This window comes from Hirundo rustica, chromosome 1 (assembly GCF_015227805.2).
Source record: "Hirundo rustica isolate bHirRus1 chromosome 1, bHirRus1.pri.v3, whole genome shotgun sequence".
NCBI classification, from domain to species: domain Eukaryota; kingdom Metazoa; phylum Chordata; class Aves; order Passeriformes; family Hirundinidae; genus Hirundo; species Hirundo rustica.
In genome coordinates, this window is record NC_053450.1 from 142,285,820 (window position 1) to 142,302,937 (window position 17,118).

A 17,118-nucleotide genomic window follows, 5' to 3' on the forward strand; every position below is an offset into this window, starting at 1 on the left:
TTTGTTTTTTTTTTTAAGATATAAATAAATAAGTCATCAGTGATATCAGTCATACCTCCCGGCCACCTGCCTGCTTCTCACTGATGATGACTTTCCGGTAGCTGCTGCCTGACCAATAAAAGCCTGAACTTTGTTATTAAAGTTAAAAGCTTGAGATTTGTGTAAGATTCCACAAAGCACATAGCCCAGTATCTGCAAAGCACACCACATCTGGAAAACTAGAACACAGAGACTTGGTGCTACATTTAAGTTTATGTTTCATGCTGCACGTATAGTTCCCTGGCTTAAGATAAGCACTCCTGGAATGTGATCCAGGCTTTTGTCCCTTCTCACTTACTGTTATTTTCATCAGCAATCTTTTTCACTCATTATAGGCTATGCAACAGATTCTAAAATTTGCAGATTGTTCTTTTCCCTTCTATACCCTCAGCATCCACTGGCCACTGAAGATTGCATACACTGATTTCTTGGCTTGAAAATGTCAGGACAGGTGGCAGTTTTGGAAGTAGCTATATTATGGGATAAAACATGCCTCTTTAGGACCCTGACCTATGATTTACAGCTCCAATCTATTCTGAGTTAAAGAAACAGTTCTGTACCTATTATGAATTATGCAGAACATTTGTTACCGACATTGCTATAAAAACCCCTCTGGGGGATCCCTCTAGCTTTCTACATCCAGTTAAGTTTCTTATCTTGATCTTTGTGTCCCTGTATAGCCTCAAGCTTGCCTACATCTCTGCCATCATTTCATATATGCCCCATTGGGACACTTCAAGCACACAAAACTTGTCCTTGCTCATTGCTGTTGGAGAGCTGATTTCTACTCCTTTCTGTGCTACCCTCTGTGCTTCTTTTCTCATCTCAACTCTTTTCTTGCTCAGTAAATCTCATGTGACTTCATTCAACTCCCTCCTTAAGATGCAATTATATAATATTAAGCATTATTGTGCTTCCCCCACAGGCAAATGGGAATTGACCTCACCTGTCCATGGGTGACCTACAGGTGAGCATACATCAAAAGTATTCTATAGCAGAAAGAAAAATGTGAAAAGATGTGTCCCAGTGGAAAAAAAAAAAAAAAAAAAAAAAGTACTTGTGCTGTTTCAGTTTTCCTAAAATTAAAGGCTCCTCCATATCACTGAGCAATATATTCTTGTAAGGTGGTCCACCGACTCACTCCTGGGTGGCTGGGTGGCTACAGGAGCCCTGTGGCTGAAGGGCTTTGCCCACAGGTTGTGAGTTTACATAAGGCAGGTGCTGGGTTTTCTTTTTTTCTGAGCAAGTAGCACAATAGTCTGCAGGAACTAAGTATTCCCACAGGAAATGAGGACTTCCTGCAGGAACTAAGAAGTATTTCCAAACTCCCCACTTTCCGGGCCAAGTAAAATCATACTTATTCAATCACTAAACTAAAAAAAACAACACAGAACTCATCAGTTCTCACAGCAAATGCCTCCACACTTCCCTCTTGGGGGAGAAATGGTGAGAAAGAAATGGAGGTAGAGCAGTTGTTTCCATTCATCTTGGGAGCCTGCTCAGCTGCTTCTATAAGAGGTGTCATATGAAACTCCAAATAATATGGTTTGTTATTCTGTGTGTTTTTAAGATGTGTGGTTTATAAGCCTCACCACTGTACCATCATCCACCAGATAAAATTGTTAAATGCACATAGTGTTATCTGTACTTATCTATGAAGTTAAATAATTATGTTTATATAACAAAAATCAAAGCGGACTTCATGTCACAGTCCAAGGACAAATGTCTAAACTTTGCTTTTCCTGGTCTTTCATCTCCTACATACTCTTGCAAAATTAAAACTTAGTAAAGAACAAAGAGGCCCCCTTTACCCCCCAAAAGTAACACCACAAACACTGTCCAGTCAAGTGATCTTTGCCCACCATAGTTCGTGGTGTGACTTTCAGGTCCTTTGAAGGATAGAGGGACATAATTACTATATTTAGTACAAAGCTCCCTCTGCATTCTCGGAAAACATCTCCTCCAGGGTTGTATCATGGTAACATAAAATTTAAGTTCCTGTCTTTATTCTCTCTTAATAGCTCTATGATTCTCAAAAGTATAATCATAAGGCTGCTTAAGGGAATGGAAAACCATGTGGAGAATATCACTGTGATTCAACAAAGGAACGGGAAAAAGAATAATAATTGTGCCTTGGGCACATTCAAATGTTGCAGAGAGGAACTGAATAGGCCAAGAATCAGGACTAATGGCAGTCACGGAAGCGAGAGTCCAATGTGCTGCCTGTGCAGACACAGCAGTCTTCAGCAGTAGACCAAATAGAGAATGTATTTATGAAAATAATAAAGTGCATTCATTTCTAGCAGAGCAATTACCTTCAAGTTCACAGCCCAGCAGCTCCATTCGCAGCCCCAGTCCCCCGTGTGTGGCTCTCTCAGGGTAGACGCGTATGAATCGTGTCGATACAGGTTCAAAAGTCCGCAGTTCAGGCGTGTCATAGTTGGTGTTGCCTTCAAAAGTCTGCAAAGCATGACAAATGCTACTTGTTAAAAAAAAGAAAAAAAAAAGAAAGGTCTATTTTCTACACTCATCTTTTTTCCTTCATTCTCCAGCCTTTGAATTAGGTGAGCAGTAGGCCACATTCTAACGGCTTAATAAGTGTCAGGCATTCCTATCCTAAATGAGAATGGAAAATACATTGTTAAAGCTTCTCGGAAAAGTAATGCATTTCATTTTTCATAAACTCGGTAGCAACCAATCCATCAGGGTCATAACAAGAGCTGAGTGTTTAATGAGACATGTTTTTAAATGATGGTCTGATCTGAGGTTTAACTGGGTGACATTTCCAACACTTCTCAGGGAAAAAAAAAAGGCTGAGGTGAAGATCCTGTCACCTTTTAAGTGGTTACAATAATAATCCAACTGTTCAAGAGAAAATTTCAATCTGATTTCCCCCAGTGACAGAGCTTCACAAGTTGTAGCTATTTCAAAAGGCATAAATTAAACTTCAGGAGCAGTAGCTGCAAGAGTTCTTCCACTGAGCCTGCTATTGAAGAAGAATTAGAAGAAAGAGAAGAAAGCTTCTTCCTGACAAAACTGCAATATAATCCATCAGGCAAGGCAGGTCAGCAAATGTACATTTCAGACAAAAAATCTCTTCTCTTTGGGTTCTTCAGACATAATACAACTCTCAATGGCATTTGTTTGATACCTTCAGTTTCTCCTTTTCAATAATCTTTTGCATATAGAACACATTATAATTTGTACTTATAGGAACACCTCAAGTGCTTCCATGTAGATGATCAGTCCTTAGAAGGAATCAACTGAACAAAGAAACAGTCCTTGGCATGAAAGCTTTATAGCCCAAGATAGGCAAAAGCAGTAATTTTTACCCTACTTTATAGCAAAAAATGTCTTCAGAATATCATGTACAGAAGTCTCTAAAGTAGAAAATATGAAAATGTATATAACAATGAAATAAAAGTGTTTTTATGTCTTCCATGAATTAGTGAAATTGCAAGACTCAAAAACCTCTTTGAACTGCAGTTCAAATTGAGGATTAGAAGTGCTACCATAAGATACTTCTAAGATATAGCTGTGAAACCAGAAGCATTCTTCAGGAAGAAAGCACCAGATCCTCTTCCTTTTGGATGAGAACAAAACCCAATCTACAAAGAACTCCTTCTATTCATCTGGGGCAGAGAAAACAGAGGCTATGGGAAAAGCTGGCTGAGTTCCTAAGGCAGAAAACCAGTATAGGTAAACCAAATTGCTTCTTGTATTTTCAGTGCAGTTCTAAAAGCCTTCCTTTTTTTTTTTCTGTACACCTCTGCATTATGATCACAATCATTCCGGCCAGTGGTTACAGAGTGCCAATAGCAAAAGCCAATGGTGATGGGAGACTGTGAACAACTAAACTGAAAAAATAATGTCGACATCAACGCTGCTTCTCCTGCTTCCTAGGGAAATTGCACCTCCAAGGTGGCTTCAAGGGGTGCTGGTTGACCCTGTGCACTGCCAGTGCTTGGAAGACAGTTGCCACAAATTCATGTGTAGAGGGCCTGTCAGAGCTAATTGACATGGAATTACTTATTATTATATTTGAATAACAATATAGTGCAAATGATCAGAAAAGCTACCTACTACATGAAAAAGAATGAATGCCATTTTATGTGTAAAAAGTAGACAGACACATGTATCTGAGGAATCCTTGCTCCCTTTTTTAATAGTAGTCTTAATAGCAACATATAATAATGAAAACTGATTTATAAAAGACATCACTATGGAGTACTGACACATAGACATTAGGATTCAATAGGCCTCTAGAATTACATTGAATCATTGTCCTTTGTAAAGCAGAACTGCCTGTGATTCAATTTTGCCTGTTCATTTAAAACACATACTGATACTCTTTGTAGGAGAGGAGAGAGGAGTGTACAGCAAAACTTCACTTTGTGAGTGTCCTTTATACGAGCTGTGTCACAAATTACTTTACTCCACTACAAAGATAAGGTATAATAAATAATAGTTAAATGAAAGAGGAGCTAAGACGGTGAGTGGAAAAAAATTTGCTTGGCATATTTTAAAATCAAAATAAACATTGCTGAAAAATTTTAAAAGGATGTTCCAAATGGCAGGATGTTCTGAAGTTTCTTGTACCAGAAATGATGAGAGGAACTTCAAAAACAACAGCAAAAAACTCCCGCAAAACAACTCATCCCACCCCCATAAAAAGTGGAAGGAGGAAAGAAGTATGAAAGAGAAAGATGACTTTATGGAGTAAGCTTGAGTAAGCAAGCCCGTGGAAAAGAAATACAAATTGGATCTTGAAATGGAGTTCTGCATGGTTATTTGATGATTTGTGATTTTCACTCCTTTGAGTGCTCGAGCTAAATTACAGGGGGAAACATTTTGCACACTCAAAAATAGCTGAAATTGGGTCAGCCAAAGAGGAAGGAGTTATGGTAGTCCTTGTGAAAGCAGGTGCAGGCATGAATGACAAGATCATGTTAAGAAACAAGGTGATGTTTCATCCTTTGGACACATTCTGTTGTTATGTTTAGCCTGTCACTGCTCTTTCTTTTCTGAAATGCAGTTGTTTGTTTATTGAAAGTCCCAACTTTAACCAAGTGAAACGATGTGTTTCATTTCATATTGCAGGGCTGTTTCTAATCCACGTTACTGCTGTGACTCATTATAGCATCCTGTCCCGTCCAGCTCTACTTACAGTTAAAGTATACATTCCAGTATTAACATTTTCAATTCCTCAGGCTCCAAAATCATGGGATTTATCCTATTCTCTTTAAAGACTTGTGCTTTGAAATAAAGTTTATTAAATATATTGAATTCTTAGGAAGGACTATAATTATGCCACAAGAGATTTGAATTCCAGCCCTCTCCATTTCATTAATCTTGAAAGTTAATTTCTGGTGGTGATGAAAGCTGAGGATGGGCTCACTGCATTAGTTAGCACACTAGTTTTCTTGTCAAACTGTTAACTTCTGACAATAATGGCAAGTGCCTGTATTAGAAAACAGAAAGCCATGCAGCAGACGGCACGCTGCTTTGAAAGCATATGGCATTATTTTTTTCCCTCGTTGAGCCACAGTGTAGAAGTACATGTCAAAACAACATCTATTTTTGAAAGAAAACGGTAAGATCCCATTGTTGATTTACACTCCCTTCACACTTTATGATGAAGTCAAAACTCATGGTAACAAGAGAAAGGAGATGACTGCAAAGGCTGAATCCGTTTAGTTTTAATCCCCCAAACAAATGATGAAAAGTGAGAAAATGCAGACATATTCAGTGAGATTAAAACAGGAGAGAATGAAGTCCAATATTTACCAAATGTGCCTGGAAAACCTACATCCATGGGCGCACTCAGCTATTCCTTTGAGGAAACACAGGTTCCTCCAATGGATGAGTCCATACAGCAGAACAGCTTTTACATCTAATTTTCAAACTAACACAGATGAGCTATGGAGCAACTCCCAGGATTCCCATCTGCCAAGCACCACAATGATTTGCCTTTTGATGGCACATTTTGGTATATGATTCCCTGGTCATCTCAGTACTACAGCACCAATTTTTGAGCAGGGCTGCATGCCTACTTATTTCCTCAAGGAAAGAGTAATCCCTTTTAAGGCAAAAATGCACTTTGTGAGCAGTGATAGCAAAATGGGATGGAAGACTTCAATGGGATTTGGTGTAAATAAGCTAAACCCCCAGTGCAATTAAGGTCCTGAAGTGCATACATCCAAAGACCAATCAAAACAGATACATTCCCAGAAACTCTTCTGGGACACAATAATTTTCTTTTCCTTGGAATCTAACCCAGCAATTAATTAGGCCCTCCTCTGGAAATGTCTTCCCAAGCAGCCTCCAAGATGCTTCCCTTGTGACAGTACAATAATATTTCTCACTTGGGATGGGATTGGATGACACTTCATCACTTTCTTTTGGAGGGGCTTGGATCAGGTCATTGCAGAGAGCCTGTGAAGCTCTCAAAGCAATCTACAGGCAGTTGAGAAATACAACAGGTACCCCCCATTGAGCTGAGTAACACCATTCTCATTTCACAGCTCTGATAGAAAAGAAGAAAAATAAAAGGAATTCAAATAAATTTGTATCAAATAAATTTGTTCACTGTTGGTTTTAGAGTCTGGCTTTTTGGAGTAGACTTTTAAATCCCATTGCATGGGATTTTGCAGTAAATTGTGGTCCACACAGGAACCAAGACTGGCAGGAGTCAAGCCTGAACTAGCTGTTGAATAGGCAAAACTTGCTGCTGGAGAGGCAAATGTCCTAAGGCTAGCTCATGCCCTAAGGCATGGGACAGCTCCCACAGCATTCCTTCAGGGCTGCTGCCCTTGGAGTCCTCCTGCCTAGCTTCACTCCAGCTGTGTGCCTTCTCTAAGGTCAGATAGAGATGTGTAGAAACATAATGCAAACTTTTTTTTAACTCAACTTTTCTTTAGTGCAGAGTTTTCACCCTTACCTTTATCTTTTTCTTGCTGGAATCCATGATCATTTTCCAATCTGATCCATTGTTGCTGTAGCCAATTTTGAATTTCTTCATGAACACTTTGTTTTCTCGGTGCTTGCCTCCTTGGACAATTATGCCCCTCACTATTTTTTCCTCACCGAGGTCTATTTGAAGCCATTCATTTGTATATGGATGAGTAGTTGGTGGCAGCGCCCAGCCTGAACGGCTCGTTATGAGGCGAGCATTTTCTGGGATCCAGTTTCGATCCACCTGAGTAGATGCAGTAATCTGAGAGTCAGGAATAAGGCCAGACACCATACCCAGCATCCCAGAACAAGGATAATCTAGAGGGAAAAAAAAAAAATAAAAAAATAAAATTCAAACAGTTATTCAGAACAAGCGCCAAAACAGAAACAGGACATGTCAGTCAATTAAACTATCACAACTAATTACTTATTCATTTCTTATATTCAAAATAATCTATTTGATTTGTATATAATTTTCATTTGTTCAAACTTGCACATCCTAGTTTTAGCAGGAAGTACCAAAATACCACAAGTATTTTTGGTTTGGTGGGAACCAAAAGGATCAGAAAATCCTATTCTATTTTTGTTTTCTATTCTTTTTGTGAAGGTAGAGTGCAGGGCCATCTGAATTTGTGAATATTTCCTCAGAGAAAACTCCCCAAACCAGCCAAAACCTGGTTGCAGATTACCTAATTTTGGTGACATTGGAAATGGAAATCTTCATATAGTAAAATATAATTTATTGTTACACTTGAGATTTTCCTAATGCATTTCTTTAATCTATCAGACTTTTCAGGTGACACAAAAGCCAAGTAGTTGCTTCTTTTATGATCCTAGATAAAAATAAATCAGAAGTACCTGCTAACAAGGAATGAAAAATTCTAATACGGAATGTAACAGTAGTTCTGATTACTTACATCTAATCTGAAAAGATTTCATAGAATGACTTGGAATTCCCTGACAAAATAATCAGTAATCTTATTTTCCTGTTGTATGGAAACCAGTTCTAAGAAACATTTTCAAGACTAAATAAACACCTTAAAAGAAAAAAAACCCTGTAGAACTATTAAAAAATAGCGGCTTTGAACTGTATTAAGTGCTAAAAAATGTGCTAGAAAAATGAGCTTTCTAAAGTCGAACAAATCATTAACATTTTCTTTCAACTGTAAGTTGTATTTTTACTTTATAGACAAAGGCACTTCCACTGTGTAGAAATTATAGAAAACCTAAAACAGTAAAAAAGATATTTCTAAAAAATTTTTGACAGGTAGCTATGTGATATAAAGGAGTTACATTACAATTCTGATCACAACTGGGAACTTGACTACAAACACACTACTACACACTTGCACAGGCTTCAGGTTTAAGTGTTTGTACCTTGCAATCCTTTTAAACCTAGTCATGTATGTTTGTTCCTTGAGAAACCTGCTGAGAACTATCTATGAATAGCAGACAAGAGAGAGGGACTGGAGGGTTAGAAGGGAAAAAAAAGACAGGAATTTGCAAAATATCTGTGTATCTCAGGAACTTTGAATTAAACTGTAAAGTGATTGCAATAAAAGTAATTAAAACTAAAATATAGTATCAGAAAAATATTCAGATAACACTGGATGTTTGGGTTGTGGTGTTTTATAATCTTTTTTCTAACATTTCTACATTCAGATTGTGGAGAAAATCATGATCATGAATTTTACTCATAAAAATAAATCCCACAGCATAGGCACAATAAATTCCCCTGATTTTATAATCTTTCCCAAGACCTACCTGTTATCTTGCAGCCATACACTTCAAATCTCAGTGAAACTCCATTTTCCCAAGACACAGGTCTAATTCGCACAAACCGCGTTAAAACTGGTTTGGCAAAAGCTCTGTAAACAACATCAGTGGGATTGCTATTGCCTTGAAACACCTTTGTGTGGAAAGAAAAAGTATATATTTGTTAGGCTTTCTCTTAAATGGTGTTTATAGCTCTGTGTTTCAAAGATAGTTATGATATGAGGTCTAATCAGGGTTGGTTGTGGGGGCTGAGACAAAAGATTTGTGTGAGAAACTATTTCATTAATCTCCAAACACAATTTTTGCGGACAGGTTTGCTTTCCTTGGGGAGGAAAACTGAAGATGTAAGATGTTCAATGATACTGAAAAAGTTGTTCCTAATGCCTAGATCTATATGCAGGAATGACAAACTCTGGTCTTTGTCACCCAACGACTTCTGTGTCCTGGAAGAATCCCCCAATGCCCCACTAGAGCAGTTTTATTTCTTGTACACTCATAGAATGATGCAGAAAGCAAGAGAATCTCAGGCTCAGATTAAAGATTTGGATTTCAATTAGACCACGTGAAAATCCTATATGGAGTTATGATAGAAACATACATTATTTTGCTGACCTTAGGCTTAAGTTTTTTTAAGGTGTATTGTGCAAACCTTGCTTTGTTTACCTCCTGTTTTCAAATCCTTTTCAAAAAGTTCTCAGAATTTCTTTCTCCTTGCATATTGAGATTGAAGTCTATTTAAAATCTGTATAGCAGGTTCCAAGATTTTCCCTGTATCCCCCAAGGCTGGCAGTCAAATTAGATGAACAATGAGACTTCCACCAGAAGCACATGATTGTGTTGTGCTTTCATGTTGAGGATCCTGCAGACACAGTCCTTCCTAGCCCAGCCAAAACCTTGCAATGTTCCAGTCCAAAGAAGGTGATTCAGCTTCCTGCTTCTTCCTCATGTAGAGGGGTCCAATTTCCTGTTGTTTTCCATGGATGCGGATCCTTCTCCTTTTATGGGACATTCTCCCATTTCTTACACTCACTGTCCTGCCTTCCTGTTTGTTCCTTACAGTAACTGCATTAATTTGGAGCGGAGGCCAACAGCACACAGCTGTCAATGCATAAGGCTCAGTTACATCTCAAGAAATTTAAGATAAAAGTTTCATATGTAGAAAGAGTTTTTTAATGGAACTGCAATTCTTTCCAGCAACTTTTTTTTTTTTTTTTGTGAAGACCTGCTGTAGCTTTCTCAAAGTTTGCAGCTGACAGAGTAGAAGAGTCTTTTCTCAAAAGTGCATAGATTCTTATATGTAGTTAGTGCAACACTGGTGTATGACTGCCTTGAGACATGCAGCTGCAAACTTTTAATTTGAATTAAAATGTCTGGGAGGCAGACTGGTGCCTATGTTTTTCTTGCCTTGATCAACAGCAAAATACTGCCATTTTAGAAAACTGATTTTTTTAATGAACCCTTTGTACAAGTGACAACACAGGTCTAGGAAATGTTCTCACTAATTAAGGACAGCATGTGCAAGAGAAACTGATGTAAAATACACTCTTGGAGAGTTTACAAATTGAACCTGGTAATGAAAATCAGGCATGGTCTGATTTTGAAAGAAGCATTTGTTCAGATTACAGAACCCAGAGCCAGGAAACCCTGTGTCTCGTACCAGCCACTGTGCTGGCCCCTCTTGTGACTTTGGGCAAGTCAATTATTGTGTCTTTATATACATCACTGTATAGTGCCCACGTTGTGTCATTTGACTTTCAGAACTTCCAGTAAAACCTGGATAATACCTGCCAGAGAGAAGCTTTAAATATTCATTTTTTATTGTTTCCCAGAGCGCTTCCAAAAAGCAAGATGTATTTGTTAAACACTGTTACCATGTTGATTAGATAAATGTAGTGGACTTGGCATAGCACTTACAGATGAGTCAGAGACAAACCAGTAACCAAATATTTAGAGCTAGATAGGGTTACACTGTTTGATAGAGTTTGATATTGCACAGCTCTTCTCTGTCTACAGAAGGGTCACAAAAAAAGGCTGTTTAGAAGGGAGGTACCACAAATCTTTCCCAATTGCATCAGCCCCTGGCAGCCTCTGGGGATGCTGCTCTCAGGCACATCCTGAGCAAGGTGGGAAGGGAGGCACAGCCTCACTGGGGCTATTCATGCGAGAGCTGGAGCAGAACTGACTTCTCAGTAATGAGCTTTATGCTCACGGTAGCGGATAATGACAATTTTTCTTATGAGTGTCTAACGCTGTTTCATTGGGAGGTCACAGAGAGCAAATCTGCTGATAAATGGAAAGGTGATAAAAATCTATAAGGATGGAAAGATGTGCCTAATCATCTGTCTGCATGACCCCCATCACTGAGCTACTTGGAAGTCTAACAAGACACTAATCACTTGCTGGCAGTCCTGCATGGCCGTGCACAGGGAGCTGAGGCACTGGCACATTGCATATCTAGAGCTTCACCGCAGAAAATGGACAGACACAATTTTTGAAAAGTTCTGCATAATGCTTTTCGCAAGGTCACATAGAAAATCTCTGAGAAACAAGGAAACAGCAGAACAGTCCAGGAAGAAGACACAAAATGACTCAAAATATGGTGAGTTCAATAGATAGGGCATCACCTTACACCATTTTCAGCTGCTCAGGCTTTGCATAAACAATTTCTATGGCCCATTACAACTGAGACATAAGCTGGCTTTTGGATTTGGGAGTTAGTGCTGATCAACCTGACTAAACCTTATTCCTCTTTTTTAAGCAGATGACAGCAACTAAACAGTTCAACAGACTATTTCCCAGCAGAAGAGAGATAAAAAAAGGAAAAAAAAAATACTTACAACAGGCTTGTTTCCCTCCTTTAGTGTAATCCAGTCCTCTCCATTGGAGCTGACATCTACACGATATGTTTTCAGATAATATTCTTTCTTTGTTTCTTTTGAGATGGCTCCTTGGGTCCCAATTCCAGAAACAAAGCGGAGAAGGCCCAGGTCTACCTGTGGTAGAGAATAATTTGGAATGTGAGGACAACTAGTTCAGCGCATAGCAACATTACTGCAGCGGCACCTTCTCTACCTCACACTGTTTTACAACAATAATAAGGATTTTATGTAAAGCAAACTGCAAAATATTGTTGACAATAACATAGACATAGTCTCTTTTGCAAACATTGCCATCACAGAAGACGGGAAGATTTGCCTAATTAGTCCTGAATATTATTCACACACCAGAGAATTCTCTTTCTTCTGTGAGGGAGGAACCAGAGACACCATCAGTGCAAGTGGGAGCCACCAGACTGCAGAGGAGTTACTAGAGAAATTCTTCAAGGACCAGTCTGCTGAACAACCTTACTTAATACTTTTATTAAGCACTTGCCTAGATGCTAATGAAATTCCCTAAGGACACTGAGCTGCAAGGTGTTGCCAACACAGAGGAGACTCATGAAGTGAGAACTGAGTGACCCTGAGCACTGCAGCAGTAGCAATGGGATGGAATTTACTAGGATAATGTCAAAGTTGTGCACTTAGGGAATGATAACAAGAATTCTGCTAAAACCCAGAAGATCATCACTTGCAAACAGAAGAGAAGAAAAGAATTCCAGCGTATATTAGTTGGTCACAAGATAACTACAAATCACTGTGTGATTTTTTTATGGAAAAAGGCACATTATTTGCTAGTCCTGTATGATGTATTTGAGGAAAACAGAAAGAAGCATTAGCACAAGTGAAGTAATTTTGTTCCAACTGACACATGCCATGAACATCTACCATTAGAAAACAATGTCATTTTGAACTTGTTGGAGAAATGTACACGAATGTGCATTAGAGGTCATCTCTCTTCTTCACTCTTCTCTCTCCTTCTCCTTCTCTCATGGAAGTACATTGTCAATTACAAATGGACAAGTGATTTAGGTTCCCCCATTCCTCTCCCCCACTATTTTTCATCCAGGTCTTTTCCTTATCTAGGTCATCATGTGGCATCAAAAAAGTATCAGCATATTTGGGAGAGCGATGTGGGATGCAGGAATACAGCTACTCATGTTGCTGGCTATTCAGTTCTGCTGGCAAAAGAAACCCTTATCCCAGTGCACAACTCCAGCTGCCAAATAGCTGAAACGTAAAACTTTCTCACAGTCAGGTTGGCGACCACAGTTTTGAAACCTCTGCCATTTCCTTACGGCCTTTTTTTAGCAATAACAACAAACTGATTAAAATCAAATTCTTCACCCTCTTTCTCTGCAGCTAGAACCATCTCTTTGTTTCCTAAAGCAGGTAATTTAATTTCAGTATAAAATGACACTATTCACAAAATATTAGTCAGTGTAATTTATTCCCCTAACTTCAGTTCTCCAGTTTAGTAGGATAATAATAGGTTGAATTAACCCTTCTCAAGTGAATGGCCCCATGAATGTCCCAGGCTTTTTCACTATTTCCAAAGTATGTAGGATGCAGAATATTTTTGTACGATGTCCCACAGGCATCCTTTTTCCTGGCCGTATGTCATATATCCAAAGGCACTGGAGCAGTTAAATCAACATGCTCTGCATTCTCTCTCAAAAAGCTGAAGGAAGTGCTATTGAGGATTGAGTGTCTGCTCTCTCAGTGCCCATGTCATATGCAAGGCATTTTGGAGTCCTGCAACACAAGAATAGCAGCCTTGTGTGTGACAGATAAAACTGGCTTTCAGGGCAAACCCCCTGCCCCAGTTTGTAAGGCTCATAAAGTCTATATGTAACATTTTAGCTCTTGTCCTTAGGGGTGAAATACTGCAACATTTTGGGTTTGTGGGATTAAAAAAAAATTAAAAAGAAAAAAAATCCCAGCACCACCTCACAAAAACAATCAAGTGATTTAAAGTAACTGGAGAGTCTCAGATGTTAGATTGTTGCAATCTGAAAGTTAATGGGGGAATCTGGGCATCATTGCTCTGAGCAATCTCAGCTTAACTTCAAATGCTCTCCAAGCTGTACTCTGCTGATTGTAAAGTGTGCTGCGCTGAGTTATGTCCAATACCATATTCACTTCCAGGCTGAAGTGCACTTGAAAATCTGGAAGTCTGAGGGAGCGCAGAGCTAAGTTATTTAAATGATCTGCTTCTCTTACAATTTGAAACAGCTCTTCAGTTTTGAAATGATTAGGGTCCCAAGCCTGTACCATTCCAACTGATTTGAAATTATTCTAGTAGAGGCTTTTTAATATACAGTAAGTGCTTCATTGTGAATAAAGTCAGGCAATGGCCTACTACGAGAGTGCTAAGTATTTGAAGCCAAGTTAAAATTTAACATTGGTGGCTTAGGGAGATTTGATTATTTGATGCCTGACTTAACAGTTGCTTCCAATCACTGACCAGGCCTCAGGCTCATCCTGTCAGAAAACTTCAGGCCCCCAAATTTTGCTTGGCCCCAAATTCTGGGATTCAATACACTTTCTTAACTCCAGGGCACTGAATATCCTACAGCATCCATCTTGCTGCCCAGGATTAAGGCCCAAACACACAATGGATATAGACGTGTACTTTCATGCCTAAAACCTGGCAGAACTCTCTCACCAGGAGACAGGGAGACTATTAGAGGACTTCTGATTTATTGTCTGTACGTAAGGAAGGGAAGACAACCTCAGTAGCACGCCTGGATCCAGTAACTGAGAAAGACATTACTGCAGGAAGGAGGGCTCTCTTTGTTAGGGAGAACATCTCTTCACATAGATCTGCTCTCTCTTCAGGTCAGCAAATCTTTATGTGCTCTTGAAAACTGGAACTATGTCAAGAGTAGTCTTCTCCTGGAGTCTGACAGCTCCAATGTTCAGCAGAGCTTTGCAAAAGCAAGCTGTGACCCCAGACTTGCTGCATGCCAGGGGCTGTTTATTCACAAGCTGATAGAGGAAAGAAGAATAACATTTCTCCATTGGTGTTTTGTGAGAAAGAAGCAGTGCAAACTAGAAAGGTGAGATTAAACAACAGAGAAGCAGAAGGGTCTCTTGGAATTTTTAGTACTAAGTCTGTGTAAGAGAAAAAGTCCAGGAGAGAGGTAGGGTTTGAGGCATTTACTTCCCTTTGACAGTTCTTTGCAGTGGTGTCCGGAGAGGAACTGTTCCTCTCCAGGTGCATGCAAACAGAACTGCAACACTGTGCACCCCTCTGTGGTGCCTAAGTATGTTTGCAAATTAAGCTCTAAATGTAGCAATCTTCTCTAAGTAAGGCGATAGAAATAAATTATGCAGAAGACTACCTTGGAAACTACATGACACATTTTAATGGGCTTTTAAGCTCCCCCCCATTAATCACTTTGAGATGCATTTTGTTTTTGTTCCAATGTTTTTTGAAACTGCTTTCTATAAAATGCAAAAACTTGTCCATAAAACAGATTCTAAATGTCACTGGGACTGTTCAGAATTGAAGTTCAACCATATCATAAGCTGCTGGTAACAACTGGAACCTGAAGGTACCAGAATGTAGCTGTGATAAGACACAGCTCTTCTCTATTTTTCCCAGAGGAATCAGTGCAGAGGGTAATAGCTCTGGAACAGCTGTGTCACCACATAGGAATTCTTTTGCATCTTGAAGGCTTATGTCTATAGAGTCCAACTCTCTGTATAAGTTCCAGTCAACACAGTATGTCTTCTCCAAAGAAGTCTTCAAGTGTTAACACGACCAGAGGTAACACATTTTTCTCAGATGCAGGCTACTCCAACTCTGATTGTAATATAAGTCTTTAATAAGTAGCTTTTTGTTCTGGCCTTCTTGGTCCTTTTCATTACAAGAACTTGTGTTTCATGTTAGAGTGACTGTGAAGAGATGTGGTGTTGAAATACGGTACTTTTGAAGATGAACATCAAATGCATTTCCCTGCAATTATTTGACATTTAACGTTCTGCACATATGATAAACAAACATCTGGTATTTATTTTAGAAAATGCAAGCGATTTTGTAAGTTATTGCAAGCCTTATGGCTGTGATCTGAGATAGGCAGCTGTCTCCAAACCTGAAATCTTCACATTTTATTTCCATGACCAGTTTCACAGTTTCAGCTTTGACTAAGGGCAGCGTGTTTCAAGTTTGTTTTTTTTTTTTTTTTTTTTTTTCCCCAATTTTTCACTTTCATTCTTATTAAGAAGCATATCTCTCTTGGAAAATGATGCCTAAGGGCCTTATCCAAAAACACAGCCTTTGATAGCTGCCTGTGCTTCAGTGTGAAGATTTTTATTTGAAAGTGCAAGTCTGGGAGCAGATTTGTCTATAGGAATGAGCCCCTAACTTACAAAAAATGAGCAGCATCTTGAGTGTGTACTTTTTTCCAGGAGAGAAATGTTCTTTTTTTTTTGTTTTTCTCGAAAAGCCTCATTTGTTCCTATTTCTAAAATCAATTTATTTCCTACAGAAGCATATTGCAAGGCACTAGCTGTTTCTACATATGAATTACTTCCTCTCTATTTATTCTGCAATATCTCCTAGCATCCAGGAGAAATTCTTATTGCTGTACTACTGTCTCCAAAAAATGCAGGTGGGTGACATATTTTTAAGGCAAAGATATGCAAAGGGTGGCATATGCATTTTATTTGAGGCCACTTAAGGAGAAGCAAAAAATAACATTTTGCTCTGCACAATGCACCACGTAGCAAATCTGAGCAAACTGCCGGATAAAGAACGACACACAACATACACGGCTTGAAATTAATATTGCTGCTTCCTGTTGTCATACATAACTAGGTTGTAGTATGGAAGACCTTATCTTCAGAATGAAAATCTGCCTTGTTAAATAAAATACAGTCATTGAGGGAGCTGTAGCAAGGGAGCAGTTTTGCCAGCTTTTAACACTCCTACTGTAAGTCTGTTCAACAGCCTGAGAAAATAAAGCACTGAGTGCTGGAGTTTGATTAACAACAGGAAGCTTTTTGTTGTGGGCATCTCTTGTGGCTTGAAAAGCTGTACAATCCATCATTTGACACAACATACCAAAGCAAATATTTTTAGAGAACCGTGTCATTTCCCTAGATAGCATACAGTGCTCAGAGTCAGATTAACTGTTGTGATACTTCACTGTTCTGTCAAACATTTAATTAGGCAGGAGTTGATCTATTTTTTTTTAACACTGCTGTTGATCATTTCTCATGAGGTACATACAACTGTGACTTAATTCCTTAATTTCTTAGATTGTAATGCTAAGTAAAAATGGGACAGGCTCCAGTAAAAATTCTGAAAATAGTCTAATTAATTTGGTTGGAAAATTTCTTCCAAAAGTCTTCATTCTTGAAATGAGTAGTCATTACAAAAGCACAAGTCCTTGATTAATGATAGCTTGTAAGTATTCATCCTGGATTTAAGTGAAAATAGTTAAGCCTGTAAACTACCTCAAAT

The 17,118-nt window shown here is 38.8% G+C and overlaps 1 protein-coding gene across 5 annotated transcripts in view; it reads right to left on the minus strand.

The window, feature by feature from the left end:
- The window catches only part of NRP1 (neuropilin 1), a 114,149-nt gene that overhangs the window by 22,174 nt on the left and 74,857 nt on the right, over positions 1 to 17,118 (minus strand). For all 5 annotated transcript variants that reach the window (XM_040068709.1, XM_040068623.1, XM_040068537.1 and 2 more), the window contains exons 8-11: positions 11,607 to 11,762; positions 8,758 to 8,902; positions 6,980 to 7,311; positions 2,355 to 2,499 (exon numbers count right to left, since the gene is read on the minus strand). In XM_040068709.1, the coding sequence (XP_039924643.1) occupies positions 2,355 to 2,499; positions 6,980 to 7,311; positions 8,758 to 8,902; positions 11,607 to 11,762 (778 nt within the window). The remainder of the gene's footprint in view (positions 1 to 2,354; positions 2,500 to 6,979; positions 7,312 to 8,757; positions 8,903 to 11,606; positions 11,763 to 17,118) is intronic.